Here is a 19,016-nt window from a genome sequence, read left to right on the forward strand (position 1 = left end):
GGTCATGTCAGTCAGGGTATGGAGTGGTGGTTGGTAGTGGTTGGTAGAGGTAGGTAGGTGGGTGGGCGGGGCCAGCATGCATTCAGTGTGTGTTTCACTAAGTTGGGTTGACTAGTTCCCAGAAGAGTTCTGTACATGTTGCACGTTCAGTAAATGAGCAATTCAGTTACTGCTCGACTGAGAAGCCTCCGCCAAATTATTACAATATTCTCCACTGACTAAAGTTCGCCTTTCTGCGTCTTTTTTAAATAACTTTATTCACTACTTGTCACAAGTACAAAATTACACAAAAACAGACAGCAGCAACAACCTAAGTGAAATCCAACAACAGAATAGTGGCAAGTTAAAAAATTAACAAAAGGAAGTGTGAATCTTGTTCAGGGTTAATCAGAGATAAGTGATGGAGATGCAACAATGTGAATTCTGCTTTTTTTATTTGTAGTTAACCCTATAGTCTTTACATATGAATGGAAGTCAATTAAGAAAACACAGAATTTTGGGAGAGATTTGGAGAACCTTGCTTTATAAAATTTCCCTACAAGGAGGCCTTTCTGCATTCTTTTCCCTCTCCCCAGGAGCAGCTGTCACTTGAATTGATCTCTATGGCAACGCAGTGGCAAGCACACATTTGCAGCAGCTGTGCATGTGCATACAACTGCATGCAGCAGATTAGATGATCAGAATTCTTGAACCTTACACACAGGCAAGTCCCCTAAAAAGTCAAAACCATAATACTTTCACTGGTATCATACTGACAAATGGCATAGGTTGGAGGAAAATCTGGAAATGGTTAGCAGTGAAAGAGTTAAAATGTAATGCACTATTGCAACCAACCACTGAAAGAGTAAAAATACACAAACAGTATGATGAACCATTCAAATCACATAATACAGTAGCACTACTGCTAATGTGTTAACGGTAGGTATAACTACTACCGCAATTTTAAAAAATACAGTAAGTTACTGTAAATAACCTTAATATACCCATAATGCATAGCAAATTACAGTAATTAACTGTAGAAATGTTTTCAGGTAAGTTACTGGGCATTTTGTGGTATTTGTAAATAAGTTTCGGCATGTGCATTTCTAAATGGTCGTGTGTAATGCATTTCTAAAGGAAAGTTTTGTAATGTGCAGCTGACTTGTATTTTAATGTAGGAAGTGGCACATGTTAAAGGCGCCAGGGAGTGCTCTGGGTAACAATAAGAGCACTTGCTGGTTTCTTGAGGAGTGATTTATTGAATATGTGGGTGGCATAGTGGTGCAGTGGTTAGCACTGTCCTGAGTTCACAGCCGCTGACTGGCTGGGGCATTTCTGTGTGCAGTCACAATGTCCGACTTCCTCACCTCCTCCCCAAGTGTTGATTTTAAATTGACTGTAGGTGTAAATGAGGTGTGAATGTTTTTTTTGTGTGTGTCAGCCCTGTGATAGACTGGCGACCTGTCTACTCCACCGCTGTGTACCCCACCTCTTCTCCTATCCTCCAGTGCACCAATGACCATGAGTTGTATAAGTGCCTGGGGTACAATATTTTATAGTTTTACTTAAACTATAACTAAAAGAATTCTACTTAACTAGCTTAACAGTGCACAGGCCGCATATTGCTTGCCATTGCCAGTGTGTGAATGGGTGAATGACTGAATGTAGTGTAAAGCGCTTTGGGGTCCTTAGGGACTGAGTAAAGCGCTATATAAATGCAGGCCATTTATTCAACTATATTTATAGCTCCAAAAGTAAATGTCCTAAGGTGTAATGACATTTTTCAGAATGATTATGTAACATGAGGGTATTCTGATTTTTATTAGTATTGTTGTAGTTTTTGGATAATAATGTATTATAATTATTCATTTTTTGATGTGTATATCTGTTTAATGTTGCAGTTCATGGTGATTCTAATTACTTATATATTGATTGATCTACAATAATGTAATTTATCAGCAAAATAATGTGTGACTAAAAGTTTTATATGTGCTGGTTGTATTCATCCCCACCTACACAGAACTGCTTTTTTGGTGTGCATTCTGTTATTTAGACAGACTGCTGGCTGCAGAAGACAATGAAAGTCAGGGAAAGGAGTAAAACTTGAATCCAACAGCTTGGTTTGCGCGAGGATCCTATGATCCAACATATGCATACATAGTAACACATTTTTGCCTTGGTATATAGATAAAATAGAGCCAAGTCCTTGGAACATTAACCACTGAAAGACCTTGAAATGTCCTCTTCATCAAGATTAGCTATAATAAAAACATATTACATAAAAAATAAGGGAGTGTAGTTCATACCTCGTGAGTTAGTATTTTCCTAATGTATTCCAGTTTCTTTCAAAATGACCTGGATAATACCCTACCAGTTTTGTATTATTATTATTATTGTTGTTGTTGTTGTTGTCGTTATGCCTGGTTTGAAGTCACTATATAGGAAACTCACAGATAAGGCCAACCCATTGACTGTAGAACCCCACATAACAGCAAAGATACAGATATCGGGTTCCCCAGACTCTGAGGGTCCCGGAAGTGTCGTCATGACGTCGTGCGTCGGTTTGTTTACTGTTTAAGCGTGGAGGGAGCGAGGGAGGGGGGGGCGCTAAAGGCACAGATTTTCACACTGAATCTCTTCCCTCCGCTGGACCAAAATTTCTTGCACAATGCAGCGGTCCTACGAAACCTGACAGTGCCAGCCGTTCGCAGTTTTACAGGAAGGCTTTTGTGCGGGTTTTGTTTTTGACGACGGAACCGAAGTCCGACATGAAAACATGAAGCTGCCAAACCAGCAGTGCTAATGCTAACACGGCGAGTCAGCGGGCTGTCGGATTTCAGGATTTCAGATAGAAGAATTGAGTGTCGTTGGTTTTGTTGTGTTGAAACTTGGCACTGGGCGCATGACTGACAGCGTCTACTTCGTTACGGATGCCGACAGGACGAAGCGCAAGTTTATAGCAAATGTAAACACTTCACTGTGTCACTAGCTTTCATTTAGCACCTGCTGTTATTGTCTGAAGGGGCATAGTTGAGCTAGCCTGCCTGCTGTCCTTGTTATTGTTGCTGAATGGGGTGGAGTTTTTTCATAGCGTTGTCTTCCACCCTAGAATAACTTAAGATATCGTTTCCCAGTTGTAGGAAGACGGTGTCAGGCAAAATGGTGTTAAGAAGCTCCTGGAAATCTCGACATAAAAACAGCTGTGGACCTGCTCCCCGTTGGATCCGACCAGGATTGGCTGCCCTGCTCTGGTTATGTGTGACTCGGTTAGCTTGCGGCATTGAGGCGGTGGGGGAGATCAAAAACATCGTCCAGAAAGATGCGGAGTTTGATGTCAACTATAATGACACGGTTACGAGTGAAAACCAGACCATTTACGCGTTTAATCACACCATCTCTCGGAATAAGGTGAGTTCGCCTCCTCAGACTACTCGGTTTGTTTTTTTTCCCCCCCTTAAAGATAAAGATTTTCTGTTTTTCCCTCTCTTGACTTTCAGACTGAGGGAGTGCGTGTGTCTGTGGATCTGTTATCCAACAAGTCGGAGAGCCCAATCTTGTTTGTAGTGCGACAGAAGCAAGCCGTGCTGTCTTTTCAAGTCCCCCTCATTCTCAGAGGCCTGTGAGTACCCCCCACCGTTTACATACATAACATATATACATGACATGTATGTGATGTGTATATGTTAATGTGTATATGTTAATGTCTTTTCTTACGAAAATCAAGTAATTTAAAAAAAAACCCTGATGTGGTCTGTAATTTGGTTCATCCCTTAACTCCTTCAACTTCACTTTTTTGTCTAATCGCATATTCAGCTTCCCTTCTTTGTATGTAACCAGAGATGGCCACTCACACTCCCTTACTTTTTCTGCTGGTCTTGGTAATTTCCTGTTATCTTAAATCCTCTAAGTTAATGTCAAAGCATTTTAAATGATCTATGTGTTACAGAGTTGAAATTGAAACACCAATATGCATTATGCTTAGTTAGGTGTGTAGTCAATTGTCTAGTCTACAGTAAAGAGTTAAAACATTAGGGCAGTAGTACCCATGTGCCCATGGCAATATTTAAGTCATATTCATTTATGTGCAAGTGACATAGAGGAAAGATGAGATACAAAACAGAATATGTGTGGTATGACATGCCAGCTTTCTGTGTTTTTCTGGACCCAGCAAACGTTTCCTTTTCTTTTTTTTCCTATTAACTTCTACATTAGTTACTTCACCTTACCCAAAACCTTCTACCAAATCATCTTAAATCATTGTTTTTCCCCAGATGAGATGAGTAGTGTATTTAGCTTGTGGCACCAGGTTTTCATTTGCAAACATTTCCCAGCAGGTTCATGTTGACAGCCCTAGTCCAGTTGAAGTCGTAACCCCAGGAGCTTTCATGATAGATGCAACTAACAGTTGTTTTTTTCACTTTCCTTTCTTTAAGTACACAGAATGTCTTATCCTCTTTGCAGACAGTCAGGGCTTTTGTTATGTCAAGCTCCAAACTGCCAACCATCCATCAGCTATGTGAGCAGACTTGGCAGAGGTTTTCAGAAAATGCCCCTGTTTGGAAAATGAGAGCCCTTAGAGCTCAAATATATTCAGTTACAATTCTTTGTGCCATTTTACACTGCAGCAGTGATGTGAGGCTGCCAAAGAAAATATCACATTTCAAATTTGGGCTTGCCTAGAGGTGCATTAGTAGGGCTCGGCACGCCATTTGGGACTTCTTACATTAGGGCATGTAGTTAAATATGACATAATTATACGAGATGTTTCCCGGCTTCTCATCGCAGCATTTTCTTTTGCTGCCCGGTTGCTTTTTTTGGGCCACACTAATGTAGTGACCTATCACAGATATAACCGTATTTCAGGATGTCCTGAAAAAAGGTACTTGGGCGTAATTTAAGAACGGTGTCATCCCAGGCTCAGGCTGCACTTTCCACATGTAGCATCACAGCTGTGAAGATAATGGTGTGAGGTCAAGCTGTCTCCTCAATTTTGGTTATTAGTGTGTGAGGTCTATTCCTGGAAGTCTTTCTGTTTTCAATAGAACAAAGATAACATAAAGTAGTATTGAAAATAAACAATAACAGCCAGTATATCAATATTGAATTTTTTTTTTTTTTTAGTCCCTAAACATCAACATTCACCCTAACACCATGTTGTTGTTTTGGTGCTGGTAGCTTTATCAGGTTTGTGAACATACACTATTGTTTGATTTTTTTGTGATTACAGATGGATTACATGTAAGTAAATGCTAATAAGGATGTCCTCTTCCTAAACTCCACGTAGGCAGATTTGATTTGAACATGTGTTCCAAGGTTCTTTTTAAGGAGTGTCGGGCTACTTGGACAGTAAACGGATATAACTACAGGTCACAGGGTTTAGCTGTAAAAGCAGATGTAGTGGAGAAAGGTGACGAGGCAGCTCAGTCTGCAATCAGTAATTCTTTTCAGAAGTGTGACGGTCATTTGACAAATTTAGTAAGGAGGAAACAGCAAAAACCACTGCCTGTAATGTGCTTGGGATTGTCTCCAAGTCACACGGCTCCTGTAACCTTACTTCATTGTGTGCAACGTGATGAAAGGTTCCTAGTTCTGCAGTTTATTTGCCATTGGCCTACAGTCCATTTGTGATGTATTCCTCTCTTGCACTGCAAGGTTTTGCAACATCAGAATCACCCCGCTGTCAGTCTTTGCTTTGTTGGTCTCATGGTCAGGCCACGTTTTTAGCAGCTCACTAATGAACCTTGGACTCTCACTTCCTCCTTTGTGAACCACCAGTGCAGAGATGGGGAGCTAATGTCACTGTGAGGTTTGCATTCAGCCACTTTTAAAGGAAAAATTACGTTCATGTTTCGACTTGTCAGATTATGTAACTGTCAAACAAAAAACACCTCATTTGCTTTATTCTTATAATATTAGAGAATATTCAAGAAGGAAGGAATGAATGTACGAGAGGTTAAAGGAAACTTGATCTTTGTTGTCCCCTCCTTTCTTTTTTCTTTGTTCCTTTTTCATCAGCTATCAGAGGAAGTACCCTTACTACGATGTGGGCAGGACACTGTGCCAACCTCCAACCCGGGCCGCCTCGGAGACCCAGTACTTCTTTGTTGACGTGTCTACCCTGTCCAGTCAGGGTGCAAACTACCAGCTCAGAGTGAGCCGTGTTGAAAGTTTCACCCTGCAGTGAGTGTTATCTGTTATGTAATAAATCAAACACAGTACGTGGTACCTGCCTGAGTTCCCATCTTATTGCACTGTACATCAGCCTGTGTTTTTTGAATGACACGTTTTGTTTAACTTGATTACAGAACAAACAAGAAATTCAGCTTCACCGCATCACCATCCCAACCTCAGGTAACCTGCCTGGTACCATAGCTCTGTGTGACAGTAGGCTCCTTCTTTACATAACTATGTTGAGTCAAAGAAATGTGCACCACGGATGGGGGGAGTTTGTGGGTGGGGGAGGGACTCATGACAAGAAACGTGCAGGAAGCCAGCTGAAAGTATACATGTGAAAAGAGGATGTTATGAATGCAGGGAATTTCTGATTTTGTGCTGTTATATTACATTAAAAAATCTTTTTCTTGAGTAAGCTCTGTTTTCTGCACATCCAATCATTTAAACAAACTTTTGCTTTCTTTTTGGCCTTTGGTGACACTTTTATTGGATCGTGTTAGGTTTTTGTTTTAGATGTGCAGGGTGTGTAGATTTGTGTCGATTGCATGGCTTTAAAATCAGTTTTACCTCACATCCATGTGTAGTTAATGGACACCTTTTAAGAATATAAGCTTCTCATTTCCAGTTTGAGCCACATAACATCTTCAGACAGTCAACAACAAAGATGTTCAGACATTATACCATTTAGTCAGGCATAACAATGCAGTCTGACTGGAGTAGTCTATACTGCAGCAAACAGAACAACCTGTTTCACAAGCCTTTATGTGACAGCTACTGGGAGCATGGGTTGTTTATTTAACCCAAATACACACTTATGTTAAAGCTAAATAATGCTTTCATTTTGTATGTGCATGTGTTTCTAAAAAACAAACTATGTTGCTGAGCATGTAGTTTACCTCTGGCATACAGCTTAGGCTTCCTGCATGATAGGGCTGTGCGATATGACCAAAAACTCATATCCCGATATAAGGCATTTATTGTCCCGACAACGATATATAATAACAAAAATTTAACATTTTCTTTAAATTCTGTGAGTCTTGGGCAACTCGACTTGCGTGAAGTGTTTTCAGCTGGGCGTCGTGTACCTGCAGTCGAGTGTTAGAAAAGTTGAAACGGCCTCAATTGTCTTTGTATTTATTACACGGCGTGCTGCGGGGAAAAGCCTGTTCTAAGCTTTTTGTTTTTTTAGCACCTGACGGCTCTTTTTAGCTTCTCATGCGTAAACACTCTGCATTCTATCTCCAAAAGTTGAATCTGTTCATCTGGACGTAGCGTTTTGTGGGAGAAACGTTTCGTCACTCATCCAAGTGACTTCTTCAGTCTCAGCTGACTGCAGGTTTCCCCAAACCTTATAAACAGTACATTTGCATAATAACTGAAACCAGCCCACTGAAGGAACAATGGGCTGTGAGGTCAGTTCCTTAATCATAATTATGCAAATTCCCATGACCATTGATCAACAATCACTGACCAAAACCCACTGATCAAAGAACACTGATCAATGGCCATGAGCACCATTCACAGAGAGTTGGGGAATGGCTGCAATCACAGCATTGTAAGATGGCGAAAGATGTAGCCATTCGTAATGTATGTAGCCAACGTAATATGACACGATAGACGTTTTCATATTGTCATACGATATATATCGTTATATCGAACAGCCCTACTGCATGATGCTGGCTGCAAAGAAAGAAAATAACCACTGCAAATAAACCTCACATTTTCTCTAAAGGTTCCAGACTTAATATTAAAACTTTTCTTTACTGAGATTTAGCACTAAAAACCAAACAAACAACCAAAAAAATGAACATATCTTGTTGTAGTGGCTTGCCTCTTTGTTTCGCCCTTTTTTCCTTGTCTGTGGCTGTGTGGATCTATAATCATCTATACTGTCCTATGAAAAAGAAGGAAGTAAAACCTGTAATTCAGTAGCTTGCAGTATCGCCTTTGGCAGCAATAACTTGAAGTAATTCTTTTCTGTATGACTTTATCAGTATTGTCATGGAGTGATTTTGTTGCTGATTTATGCACAGCTCTCTCAATGTTCCTTCACATTTTCAATCAGGTTGAGGTCTGGACATTGCAACACCTTGTTTCTTTTCTTTTTTTTAGCTGTTTATTCTGTTCTAGATTTGCTGCTACGATTGGGGTTGTTGTCCTATTGCGTGACCCAGTTTGGACCAAGCTTTAGCTCTCAGACTGGTATCCTGACATTTGAATCACGAATACTTTTGTAAACAGAGGGGTTTGTGGTCAACTCAGCGACTGCATGGAGCCCAGCTCCTGTGGTTGCAAAACAAACCCAACCCATCACCCCTACACCACCGTGCTTCAGGGTTGGTCTGAGATGTTTGTTCTGATAAGCTTGGTTGGCGCCAAACGTGGTGCTGTGCATTATGGATAAGCATCTACACTTTAGTCTCGTCTGTTCAAAGGGTATTGTTCCAGTTTGAGTTTTTTCTAATTGTCCTGTTATGAACTTTAACATTTAATATGCTAACTGCGGCTTGTAGCGTCTGAGATGTCGCTGTTGGGTTTTTTGCACTTTCTTTAAGCTTTGCACGGTCTGACCTTGGGGTGAATTTGCTGGCATTTCCACTGGTGGTGACATTGTGTTAACACACACCTGAATGCTCCGAAGCAGCAAGTTGCCAAAACTAATGCTTTTACAGAGGTGCTCACACTTGCTGATGGCCAATCAATCAAGTGTGTTTGATTATCGGCACCTGGCTCCTCCTTACACTCTTCATTCCCATAGCAGCAGTATGGGTGCATCGAGTTATTCTCAAAACTGTGAAACCTGTGAAAACCTTCCTTTTCACACGACTCAATGTTATTTGAAAACGGAGATCAGCTTGTGGCAAATGATTCCATGACTTTCTTTTGACACTTGATGAAGACGTTGTCAGTCTCTGACCTCTTTTAAGACGGTGTGCTTTCTGCATCCGCTTTGCTTTGTTCTCCCAGTCTGTGCTTGTAAGCTCTCAGGTCAACTCATTTGTATGCGTGAGGTGCTCTGCAGTTGAGTGCTACAACTAAACAGGATAAAACCTTTTGAGAATCTGGAGTGGGAGGCTCTCCGTAACATATCACTTTTTAAATTGTGCAAATGGCCCGTGGGGTGACGTATTGGTTTAACGGTTTATTGTGCTGTCAGCAATTAAAACGCCATCCTCAAGTCGATCTTTCTGAAAACTGCCTCACTGACTGTTGTCCTCTTCTTTCCCTCTCCTTTTTTCTCAGTATTTCAAGTATGTCTTCCAAGACGGGGTGGATACTGTGATCGTCAAGGTCAACTCGGACATGGCTTTCCCCTGTTCTGTCATGTCCATCCAGGACATCCAGGTATAGTTATCCAGAGCACACATTCAGCTGTGCTGCAGCAGCCTTCAAGAGGCCCCTCCCTCAGCCTCAGTGGTCAGCATGCAGTAGCACTCTGAGACCACATGAGGGCATCACCGTGGATACCACAGCTGATTTCTTGCTGTTCAAAAATTTGTTTTCTTATTTACTTCTGAAATGATCCATCTAATTCTGTTTTTTTCTCTCTCTCTCGCTCTCTCCATTCAGTGCCCCGTTTACGACCTTGACAACAACGTGGCCTTCATTGGGATGTACCAGACTATGACAAAAAAAGGTGCCATCACCGTGCAGGTAGTTTCCCGCAGAAATTAGGAATTTGTTGGAACCGGTCACGATAAATCCTTGTGTAGATTTGAGTGTAAGTGTTTCTGCCTTTATCTAGAGGAAAGATTTCCCCAGCAACAGTTTCTACGTGGTGGTGGTGGTAAAAACTGAGGACGAGGCATGCGGCGGCCCGCTGCGCTTCTACCCTCTGACACCCGATGAGCTGATTGACGCCGGCAATCGCAGCAAGGCCCTTGATGTGATGGTCTCAACCGCAATCAACTGTAAGTCACACGGGTACATATGTGAAACGCTGAGGGTTAGCATGTGCTAAAAGAAGCAGAGATTTCTCTGCTTGTGTTGTTTAGATTTGGTGTTTTTGGCAGGTTTTGGCAGAATGTTGTGTCTTCCTATGCAAATTAGCTTACAGTTAATATGTCCTCCTGCACAGTGGAGGCGTACGTGATGGGAATGCTGTTCTGTTTGGGGATCTTCTTCTCATTCTACCTCCTGACCTTGCTCTGTGTCTGTCTAGAGCGTGCACGGTAAGGTTTTGAAATTGCCTCTGCAGCAAAGTCATCATTTGCTTTGTTTATCTGCTACTTGTGCAAAAGCATTTCTAGCTGCGGAGGTCGTATTGGAATGTTCTTCACTTAGAAAAGCCATCTCTGCATCTTTGTCTTCCTCCATTGCACGAATCTTAATTATGTTATACTCAAAACCCAGAAAAAGTAAAGCATATGCATATAATCACAATAAACTGATTTCACACCTGTAGGAAAATCGGGCCTGCATCTTTTTTTCTGTTTTTATTGTGTCTCCCGTTTTTTTCTGAGTAGGAGCAAGTACGTGCTTTAGGGTGTGCCCTTCCAAACGGACCTCAAAACTCAACCACTTAAGCAGGAGTTTTATAAAAAAAGCTGCAGGTGTGCAGAAGGAATAGCTGATTAATTGAAAAGAGCTGAACAGTAAACGTCAGAAATGGCTTAACCATTAGCTGTCATATATTTATCTTTTTGGCTGTTGAATTTCACTGAAGTGAAAGCAGAGCAGTGAATCAGCAAGTATGTTGTACACATCTGCGAAAATGCAACTTTTAACCAAAGTCTTCACCCGAAACAGACAGAATAGAAAAGCCAGGGTGGCAACAAAACAACCGTCTTTGCAAGTCTTCACCGCAACAAAATGATACAGGCAGATGGCAACTTGTAGCTGCCTGAAAATGACAAAGTTTTGCGCTTTGGTTGGGAAAAAACCCAACTAATTTCCAACCTTCTGCACATCAATTAGTCCCTCTCCAGCCCACGTTTCAACCCACGAGGTCGGATGTCATATTGTCAGAATAGATCTGCACTGCAGGAATGACACTGCACTGAATACAAATTGTGTTCATTTGCATTTTTCCCCCTCTCTGTTTCTGCAGACTGAACAAGAGGAGAAATGTGTTTCTGAATCCTGCCGACATGTCGCCTGCTGAGACAGGTAACCCAGCAACTAGCTCTGATGGACCGGCCCATTAGGAGCAGTGTGCACTGACCGCATTATTTTCAAAACAAACCAGCAAGCTTGTTCTGTTCTGTTAATTAAATACCAGAGTAAATGAGATCCTAAACTAGACTGATCATGCAGTCCCACAGCTGTTTGCCACTGATCTTGTATCTCAGAGCTGAATGTTTAAGTCTGTACTGAACGTGTATCTTTCTCTCCCCCCTGCCATTCAGCCTCTCTGCTCGGGAAGAACAGCGATGGTATACAGACACAGTTACTCCCCTTGTGCACTCACTGCCCTCTCTCAGTCTGTGTTGCTTGTCTGCAGATGCTCTGCATGCAGTCGCTTCCATACTTTACCCTACAAAGAAGAGAAAGAGACGTTTTCGGCTGCAGGGCTTCATGGATATAAACGTGGCTCTGTTCTCAGGCTTTTCTGGCTTTACAGAGATACAGATATGCACTCACATAGGTCTTTGTTAGCTTCTTTTGCCTGTGTTTGTCACAGTGTTATCCTTTTGTAGTCCTCACAGCTTTATGGCTTTCAGCTAAAGAAACACATGAGCATATTTTCAGCAGCACTCCCATTAAAAGCATGAAGTCACTAAGATGAATGCACATGCTGCTGATGTGCTTTTTTGGCTGCTGGCCACCTCCCAGTGTGTATCTGTATCTATCTGCAGTATTTGCTGCCACGGTTTGATTTTAAACCACTAGATCCTTACAGTTTTGAAATAATCCTCTTCACTGCAGCTCATTTCTCAGCTTTCACACTTTTGAAGATTAATAACTTTTTTTTCCCCAGCCAGAAAAGAATTTAAGGAATTCCATTTTTTCACTGGATTCCTTCATGCGTTTACGTCCGCCTCACCTCCCTGTTTTTCCTGACTAACACAGTGATCATTGTGCAGTGTTAGGATACTAACTAAACGTTGGTCGTAGTGCTGCTTGTTTGTGTATGTGAGCATTTGGGAGCATGTATCCTTTCTTGGATTTTTGAAAGTTTGTGTCTCCACAGGAAAAACTCCAGCCTCACCAAATGAATATGGCTCATTTGGTGAGTATTTTTTTTTTTTTTTTTTTAAATTTAGTCTTTGTGATGTCATTGTTTGATTGGCGGTGAACTGAAGAGTCATCTCCTCCTCAGCTGACAACGGCAGCACAATGAGTTCAGAGGCCATTACCGACAGCGCCACTTCAACTGACAACAACTATGGATACATGGGTATGAGCAAACAGAGACTCCCACGTCCTTTTTCCCCTCCTTCTTGTTTTTTTGGCCCACTCTAATGTCACTCTGCAGAGCGGCTTGCACGTGGATTCTTAGCAGCTCCACGCCCTCACTGGTTTTCTGTGTGTCTTTGTTCATTAGGACAGGAGCCTTTCAAACGTCGACCAATCCTCAATCACCTTCACTACATAGCCATCCGCATCGGTGACACGCTACCATATAACTAGCCGAATCAGCACGCCAAACCAATCAGCCACCATGTCAATCAAATATCAGTGGAGTTAAGAGGCTGGGAAAGTGGCCACTTCTCTCCACTGATGGCACTCAAATGAACAGCGACGGTGATCTCATCAGCGCAAAGATCATCTGACCAAAAAAAAAATCATTGTGGTCATCTATTTAATCATTTTGAAAATTGAAAATCATTTTTGAAAGGTGTGATGTGTTGGATCACCTTTTGCATCAACCTGCAATTCCCTTTAATCCAGTCGCCGGTCTGCCCGCTCACATTGTGCCTCCAGTAGACTGAATGTCTCTCTTTTGCTTCTCCTTCCTCCAACCAGAGCGATCGTTGGAAAGTGTCGCACGGAGCAGGCAGGAGTCTTTGAGCTCCATTGAGGAGGATGACTATGACACACTGGATGACATACACTCCGACAAGAACATTGTTCGCACAAAGGTACGTGAAAATCATTTTTCCTGCCTCAGAATGGCACAGATGTGGCTCTTTGCACATCTGGCTTATTTAGAATAAAAAGATCTGTGATTGTGAAAAGTAGTCCTCACCTTTAGTACCTCGGGGTACTAGAACAAAAACGTCCATCTGATCTGTTTGGTCACTAACAGATTGCTGGATTCATCTGTGGAGATGGTGAGCCAAACTGGAAACGCAGGCATAACTTTTTTTCTTTGATAACAAACATTCCCGTTTCCATTTGTGTCAAATATTTGCCAAGTTTCGCTACATCTCTGAGAGTTTAAACCCCAACCGGGTCTTTAAGACTCGAGCAGCATCCTAAAAACTTGGTTCTGTCCATCTGGACGTAGCGTTTTCAGTGGGAGACACGTTTTGTCACTCATCCAAGTGACTTCTTCGGTCTCAGCTGACTGCAGGTTCCCCAACCTTATAAACAGTACCCATGCACAATGGTTCATGATTAGTGGTTTTTGATCAATGGCCATGAGTACCATTCACAGAGAGTTGGGGAATGGCTGCAATCACAGCATTGTAAGATGGTGAAAGATGTACCCTTAGGCCCCCTCCTCGATTCAGAGATGGTCTTTCCCTTTTCACGTAAATGGCCTCCTTGACTCCGCGCTCAAACCAGCGTTCCTCCCTGTCCAGGATGTGTACATCCTCATCATTGAAAGTGTGTCCACTGGCCTGTAGGTGTAAATAGACTGGAGAGTCCTGGCCTGATGAGTTAGCTCTCTTGTGTTGTGCCATCTGCTTCGCCAGAATCTGTTTGGTTTCCCCCCGATGTATAAATCACTGCAATCCCCCTGGCACTTAACAGCGTATGCTACATTACTCCGTTTGTCCCGAGGGACCTGATCCTTGGGGTGGACCAACTTTTGGCGCAGTGTGTTTTGGGGTTTGAAAGCTACAGAGACACAGTGTTTATAGTAAATGCGTCTCAACTTTTCCGATACTCCAGACACATACGGGATCATTAAGGGTTTTCGCTTAGGCAGCAGTTGTCCTTCTCTCCTGGATCGGCTGGAGCTTTCTTTAGGCGCGTTCCCAGCTTTGATAAATGTCCAGCTGGGATAACCACATTTACTCAGGGCCTTCTTGGTATGATGTTCTTTTGCTTTCCTAGTCTCTGTGTCTGCGGGGATGGTGTTTGCACTGTGTTGTAGCGTCCTGATGACACCCAGTTTGCGCTCCAATAGATGATGAGAGTCAAACCTTAAATACTGATCTGTATGCGTTGGATTACGGTAGACATCAGCTTTTTAATGTCCCCCATTGCTGGTGGAAATCTCACAGTCTAAGAAGGCTAATCTGCCACTTTTATATCCTCCCTGCTGATGTGTGATGTGGTACGTCCTGAGATTTGATTTTCACCCAGGTGTCATCCACATACTTGAACCAGTGACTTGGTGTAGCCTGTGGTATGAGGTCCGGTCAGTAGCGTTGTCTTGTTCTAACTGCTTCAGACAATCTATCACCGTCTTCCTGTAACCACTTCCTGGGTCTCGTTTCAGGGGCTCATAAGTATTTTTGTCACTGACCAATGACAAAATTTTCTCATGAGAGTCTTTCTGGTTTAGCAAAACCATCAAGCAACATTCCCTTCCATAAATGCCAGCTCTGAGCTCACACACTCGCACAAACACAGTGTAAAACGAAGAGCAGGGCAGCAGATATTCTCATACTGAGCTGAAATGAAACAAGTGCACAGAGACAATTTAATAATGTGTTCCTTTGTTATATTAAACCTCTAAACCAGAGTCACAAATTTAAAAAAAAAACTTGTCAGCATTAAAGAGTTCGAACATATATAAACTGAGAAAATTAAAAAAAGAAATGGTGGTGTTTAATAAAAGACAAAATAGTAACACATTATTTAGGCGAGGTTAATGCTTTCTTCATCCAGACTTTAATAAAGTAATAAAGTCCTCTTCTTCCTCTTACAGAAATTTCTGTACGTGGCTGACTTGGCCCGCAAAGACAAGAGGGTCCTCAGCAAGAAGTACCAAATCTACTTCTGGTGAGTTCTCTTGTTACACCCATGATAAGATTCATGATATTCTTTTATATCTAAGCCAAATCAATTCACAGTGAATTAACCAACCCATAGTTTTGACATTATATGAAACATAAAAAAAATACTGATTATTAGTGAAGTGCTGCAGATCTGATGGTTGTAAGAAACTGAAAGTACTAACTGTGCCCTCTTCAGGAACATTGCTACCATTGCCGTGTTTTACGCCCTGCCAGTCGTCCAGCTGGTCATCACCTATCAAACGGTAACAATGATTTTATAAAGCATGGTGACACATTTCAAAAAAGATTTCCGATAAGAGGTCAGCTCGGTAATACGACGTGTGCATCTCTGTTCTCCACAGGTTGTCAATGTTACAGGAAACCAGGACATCTGCTACTACAACTTCCTGTGCGCCCACCCACTCGGAGCTCTAAGGTTTGCAGTGAAGCACAGTGTGTTAACATGCATGACCAACTTCATCAGCTAACCCGCGTAAAGTAACGATTAACTCGTTCCACACAGCGCTTTCAACAACATCCTCAGTAACCTCGGTTACGTGATGCTGGGGCTCCTCTTTCTCCTCATCGTCCTCAAGAGAGACCTCGCCCAAAATCGTGCTCTGGAGCGGCATGACGTCAACGCGCTGGTGAGCCACACGCACACTGACAAACGTGCAGTCATATGTCATGAAGATGTGTTTTTAAAGATTTAGATGATGATGATGATGATTGACAGCGGTGCACCCCAACATGCAGACTGTAGTTTAGTTATCAGGTTGTCTCTTCCTCCTTCAGGAGTGCGGTATCCCAAAGCACTTTGGCCTCTTCTATGCCATGGGAACTGCTCTGATGATGGAGGGTTTGCTCAGTGCCTGCTACCACGTCTGTCCCAACTACACCAACTTCCAGTTTGGTAAGAACGCTTGTGTCCTTACTCACACTCGACATGGTTACAGTTGTTTTTACCTTTGTCAGGATCAGTAGTCTGAAGAGAGTTTTGGCTTTAAGCAGCTGTCACTTCAAATGAAGATGAAGTTTCATGGCTTTAGTCTGCCACAGTTCTTTGTGCAGTTACATTTTTACTGCTTCAGCCAGTTTCTTGAGATTGTGTTGGCTGTAAAATTTGTGAATGCATGATCTTTTTCCTCTCTCTCTGGTTTACTTTGAGTCCTGGGCTGAAAAAAGTTGCATGCGGTACATTTGAGTTGTTGTCCTCCCTGCAGACACCTCCTTCATGTACATGATTGCTGGACTGTGTATGCTGAAGCTCTATCAGAAGAGACACCCGGACATCAACGCGAGCGCTTACACCGCTTATGCCTGCCTCGCCGCTGTCATCTTCTTTTCTGTGCTGGGAGTGGTAAGCACACGCGCGCACACACACACGCACACGCACAATACAAAACCTGAGTTACGCTTTATATTCTAAAAACACACCGATTTCTTAATAATCATTGTGCTGTGCTTTTTTTTCTCTCAGGTATTTGGGAGAGACAACACAGCCTTCTGGATTGTTTTCTCTGTGATCCACATTCTGGCCACGCTGCTGCTCAGCACACAGCTCTACTATATGGGTCGATGGAGGCTCAGTAAGATCACAGAAAGAAAGCAAACTCAGTCCAGTGGGCTTTATTGGCTTAAAATGAGTCACTTTAGACTAATAACTGACTGCAACTAAAGTAGTCGAGGATTATATTAAGGCTGTCGTGTGAGCTTGTGTCTCACATAAGCTAGCAAATCGGAGTAACTAACATTAAAATCCACTTATCGGGATATTCTAATAAAATAAAGCAGCTTATAATTCTTGTTGTTCTCTCTCCTTCCTCTCTGTGTGTTCACGTATCAGACGCTGGGATCCTGCGTAGGATAGTTTACGTCATCTACACAGACTGCATCAGGCAGTGCAGCGGGCCGATGTACATTGTGAGTAATGGCCAGAAAATTCAGTATCAGTGTATTGCATAAAGTAGCAGGTCCTTCTGCTTTTACCTGGTAACTCAATTATTATCTTAACGACTGGTGGGTGCAGAGAGCAATAAAAGGCATCGGTGAGTCCTGATGACCTGCTTTTTAATCGTTTTTCCGCCGGTGTATGTCTTTCAGGACCGCATGGTTCTGCTTGTGATGGGGAACATAGTCAACTGGTCTCTGTGAGTAAAACAAACTGTGTTTCCAGCTCATTTAAATCAGCAGAGTGCGGAGGAGGCAGGTGATGTGTATCTCGCTATCTCTCTGCAGGGCTGCTTACGGCCTCATACAGAAACCCAACGACTTTGCCTCGTACCTGTTGGCCATCGCCATCTGTAACCTGTTGCTCTACTTTGCCTTTTACATCATTATGAAGGTTTGTGTGTTTAGTAACTCTGCGCATGTGAGAAGTACTAGGAGAAAGTAGCAGACATGTTTGGGTCCTTTGGAGCTTACAGTTTTCTGTTTGTGCTCAGCTGCGGAGCGGTGAGAGAATCAAGTGTCTGGCGCTGGTGTGTATTCTCTTCACGGCGGTTGTGTGGGGCTTTGCACTGTATTTCTTCTTCCAGGGTCTCAGCACCTGGCAGGTTAGCCACACACAAACACACACACACACACACCTATGAGGTTTGGGCTCATGTGAAAGGACACTTGGATTACTTGTTTCTCTCCTCTGGCATAGAAAACTCCGGCCGAGTCTCGTGAGCACAACAGGGAGTGCATCCTGCTGTCATTCTTCGACGATCACGACATTTGGCATTTCCTGTCCTCCATCGCCATGTTTGGATCCTTCCTGGTATTATGAATCATGTTTTAGTTTGTTTAAACATGCAGGATATGCAGTTGGTCTACAATGAGGCCTTAAAATCTTAATATCCAATATTACCTCTGCTCCCCCTCAGGTCCTACTGACCATGGACGACGACCTCGACACCGTCCAGAGAGACAAAATCTACGTCTTCTAGATTTGCCAGATCTGCGAAGAGCTCTGCTCTTCCTCTCTGCCTTATCGCCCTGTCTGTTTGCATCCCATCCATCTTTTTCAAAAAGCACAGCCAGTAGCCTGTTTCTGGGCTGTCGATGAGCACCTCCCTGCCTCTCGCAGCCAGTCAGGGAGGGGCAACAGACCCCTCCCTCTACCTGTGTGGACACTAATGTGCCAATAAAAGCTGGAACGTCATTGAGCGATGCTGAAGTGTTTCGTCCTCTCGCTGCCATCATCGATGTAACTGTTGTGATCACCGTTTACTGCTGACGATTAACGGTGTGCATTCTCGCTTGACACGAAACTCGTCCGTTTTAACTTATTTTATATTGTCTGCATTACATTTGGCCTGGAAGTCAGCAATGTATTTTAATTACTGTTTGTAGCCTGTTTATATGCTGTGTGTGTTTGTACAGGTGTGTGTGTGTGTGCGTGCGTGCGTGCGTGTTTACAAAAATAATTGTGGGAAGATGAATCCTGTCCAGTCTCAGTGGCCTTCAATGTTCTAATCATAGTAGTCACAATACTGTGTTCTGATTGGTCAGATCTGCAAGCTAGCCGTCCTCCTTGAGGGAATATCCATGAAGACATGATTGTATTTACTTGTAACTGCCCTTAAGTGTGACTCTTAAAGGTATTTTTGCACTCTACAAAAAATGGATTTTATTGTCAGGCATTGCAGTGAAAGGATGCTCAATAAAGGTCTTTTCTGAAGTGTGGTCTATTTTTCCGATACCTGGCTTTGATAAGATCATCTCGGGCACAAGAGCTCCACCCACCTGCTGTTTGGATCTTCTATTTGAGAGGGGCAGCCATTCAGACGTAACCTGGCTTAATCACTGAGTCCAATT

The 19,016-nt window shown here is 42.6% G+C and overlaps 1 protein-coding gene across 4 annotated transcripts; it reads left to right on the top strand.

Moving 5' to 3' along the window:
- The first annotated feature begins 2,547 nt into the window (after positions 1-2,547).
- sidt2 (SID1 transmembrane family, member 2) lies at positions 2,548-18,879 on the top strand. Of its 4 annotated transcripts, XM_031744065.2 has the most exons (28): positions 2,548-2,944; positions 3,114-3,387; positions 3,477-3,598; positions 5,995-6,159; positions 6,285-6,330; positions 9,397-9,498; positions 9,724-9,807; positions 9,899-10,064; positions 10,232-10,325; positions 11,204-11,262; positions 11,502-11,528; positions 12,287-12,325; positions 12,416-12,493; positions 12,641-12,703; positions 13,063-13,178; positions 15,143-15,216; positions 15,409-15,475; positions 15,575-15,648; positions 15,736-15,859; positions 16,008-16,125; positions 16,436-16,572; positions 16,693-16,801; positions 17,059-17,135; positions 17,316-17,362; positions 17,451-17,556; positions 17,657-17,767; positions 17,863-17,976; positions 18,083-18,879. In XM_031744065.2, the coding sequence occupies exons 2-28, from the start codon at positions 3,139-3,141 to the stop codon at positions 18,143-18,145; spliced, it is 2,631 nt and encodes an 876-aa protein (XP_031599925.1). In that variant the 5' UTR covers positions 2,548-2,944; positions 3,114-3,138; the 3' UTR covers positions 18,146-18,879. The 4 variants fall into 4 exon arrangements, with proteins under 4 accessions (XP_031599925.1, XP_031599927.1, XP_031599926.1 ...); XM_031744067.2 differs by lacking the exon at positions 12,641-12,703; XM_031744066.2 differs by lacking the exon at positions 11,502-11,528.
- Positions 18,880-19,016: the final 137 nt, after the last annotated feature.

This window comes from Oreochromis aureus, linkage group 14 (assembly GCF_013358895.1).
Source record: "Oreochromis aureus strain Israel breed Guangdong linkage group 14, ZZ_aureus, whole genome shotgun sequence".
Taxonomy (NCBI): Eukaryota; Metazoa; Chordata; class Actinopteri; order Cichliformes; family Cichlidae; genus Oreochromis; species Oreochromis aureus.

What these genes read in the sequence shown, in the direction of transcription:
- sidt2 (XM_031744065.2), top strand. Translation starts at nt 3,139, where the DNA reads ATGGTGTTAAGAAGCTCCTGGAAATCTCGACATAAAAACAGCTGTGGA. An exon ending in CAACAACTATGGATACATGG is followed by an intron (nt 12,494 to 12,640) that starts GTATGAGCAAAC and finishes TTTGTTCATTAG; the next exon opens with GACAGGAGCCTTTCAAACGT. An exon ending in AACATAGTCAACTGGTCTCT is followed by an intron (nt 17,363 to 17,450) that starts GTGAGTAAAACA and finishes ATCTCTCTGCAG; the next exon opens with GGCTGCTTACGGCCTCATAC.